Source organism: Pteropus vampyrus, unplaced genomic scaffold, assembly GCF_000151845.1.
Source record: "Pteropus vampyrus isolate Shadow unplaced genomic scaffold, Pvam_2.0 Scaffold127, whole genome shotgun sequence".
NCBI lineage: Eukaryota > Metazoa > Chordata > Mammalia > Chiroptera > Pteropodidae > Pteropus > Pteropus vampyrus.
Window position 1 is genome coordinate 1845072 of NW_011888908.1, and position 1698 is coordinate 1846769.

The 1698-nt window shown below is 54.5% G+C and overlaps 1 protein-coding gene across 1 annotated transcript in view; it reads right to left on the minus strand.

Moving 5' to 3' along the window:
- The window catches only part of SBSPON (somatomedin B and thrombospondin type 1 domain containing), a gene marked incomplete at its 5' end in the record, with an annotated part of 21495 nt that extends 19797 nt beyond the window's left edge, over positions 1-1698 (minus strand). The window contains one exon of the mRNA XM_011366955.1: positions 1575-1698. Within this exon, the coding sequence (XP_011365257.1) occupies positions 1575-1698 (124 nt within the window). The remainder of the gene's footprint in view (positions 1-1574) is intronic.

Sequence of the window (1698 nt, forward strand, 5' to 3'; positions counted from 1 at the left end):
TGTCACTGTGCTTACCATATACAGTCCACAGCACATCGTTTGAGGTTCAGGAATTCTGTATTTTCCTTTAACGTGTAGGTAAATCCCTCATGAGAGACAGCTGAGTGAGAGAAGCGGCCATAGTGGACAGGCTTTACTAGAGGACCCGAGTACCTGAGGAAAACAGGCATTTAAGTAGGATGGGGCTACCGAGGGGCTGGCGGCTAGGGACAGTTGGCCTGAGGGCACTGCATTTCCTAAAAAACTGACTCTTTACCTTACTCTAGCAGTAAAATCCCCTGGCCTTGGAGCAGGAAAAGGAAAGAAGTTTATCAAAACAAAGATCAGTATTCATAGGTAAATCATTAGCTTTCCATCAGGGTCAAAAAATCTTACTGTTTTCCACAGCAGGCCTGGGCGACCATCCTGCCAGAGGCTGGTGGCCTCTTCCTGCAGACAAGAGGCAGAAGGGGAGGGATGCTTCTCTCCAACAGGGCCCCAGCCCTGCAGGTTACTCTCCCAGGAGGATGCTCAGGATCCCACAACACGGGGTCCTTGAGGTCAGACCCTATCACCCGTGTGGCTTTTGGGGGCGATGTGGTTAAGAGGGAGTGGAGCTACTTTCACTTCCGGAGCTGGCTTCTCTCAAGTACACCTCGTTCTTCAGGGCTTGTTCCTTCTTTACCTTTTAATTTAATTAAATCAACATTTTTTTGAGTCTGTACTGTGGGGCTGTGATACCGTGGGAAATTTAATGATGAAAGAGACTGACCCTAAAGGAGAACCAGCAAGATTAAAACATAATCGGATCTCAGATAAAAATCTTTATCAAGCTATATATAGATGCAATTGAATTCAAAGAACAGAGGAAGAAGGCGCTATGCCACCTGCTGGAGTCTGGCGGAGGGGACAGCTCTGCTCCCCCAAGAACTTGTACTGCAGGAGAACGTACCCCAACCCAGAGCAAGCCCCTGGCACAGGGTGAGCTGGTCACGAGGTCCTCCCCCTCCTCACCCCTCACCCAGCCTTTCAGATCCCCAGGGATTAACAGAAGGGCCATGGCGGAGCCTGAGCCAGGGATGGGTCCCTGAACCTGTGAGTGCCATCTCTCCAGGCCGGAGGTGGCCCTACCAAGCTGGATTCCTGAGTCGAAGGATTCATCCAGCAGAGGTGCCCTGCGCCCTTCCAGACAGACAGCTGGAACACCCTGGCCTCGAGCAGGAAAGTGAAAGAAGTTTATCCAAAAAAAAAACAGATCAATATTCGTAGGTAAATCATTAGCTTTCTATCCAGGCTCTGGAGGGAGGGGTGCTTTGGAGGCTGGAGGGGCCTGGATGAAGAGTTTGGGGTGCACACAGATGAGGGGCTGGAAGCCCCTGGGTAGATGGAGCTGGGTGTCACTGCATACAGGGGCTGAACCGAGGACCCTAGGATGAGAGAGCCGGGTGTTCCTGGACGCGAGGGGCTGCAGTGGGCTGGCACCGAGGGACTGGACCCGCCGAGGTGGAAGGGGCCGGGACGCCTGGGTCCGTGGTTCGCGGTCCTTGCTGTGGGACTCTGCCCCTTGGCGGCGGGCTGAAGGCCCCGCCACTCACCTGGACACGCCCTGGCGTAGTCGAAGCAGCAGTCCCCGGTGAGAAGACAGGCTTGGTCGCAGAAGCACGTCCCGTAGACCCTGTCCAGCCTCCAGCCGCGGGCGAAGCAGGCGGGGTCCCGGCC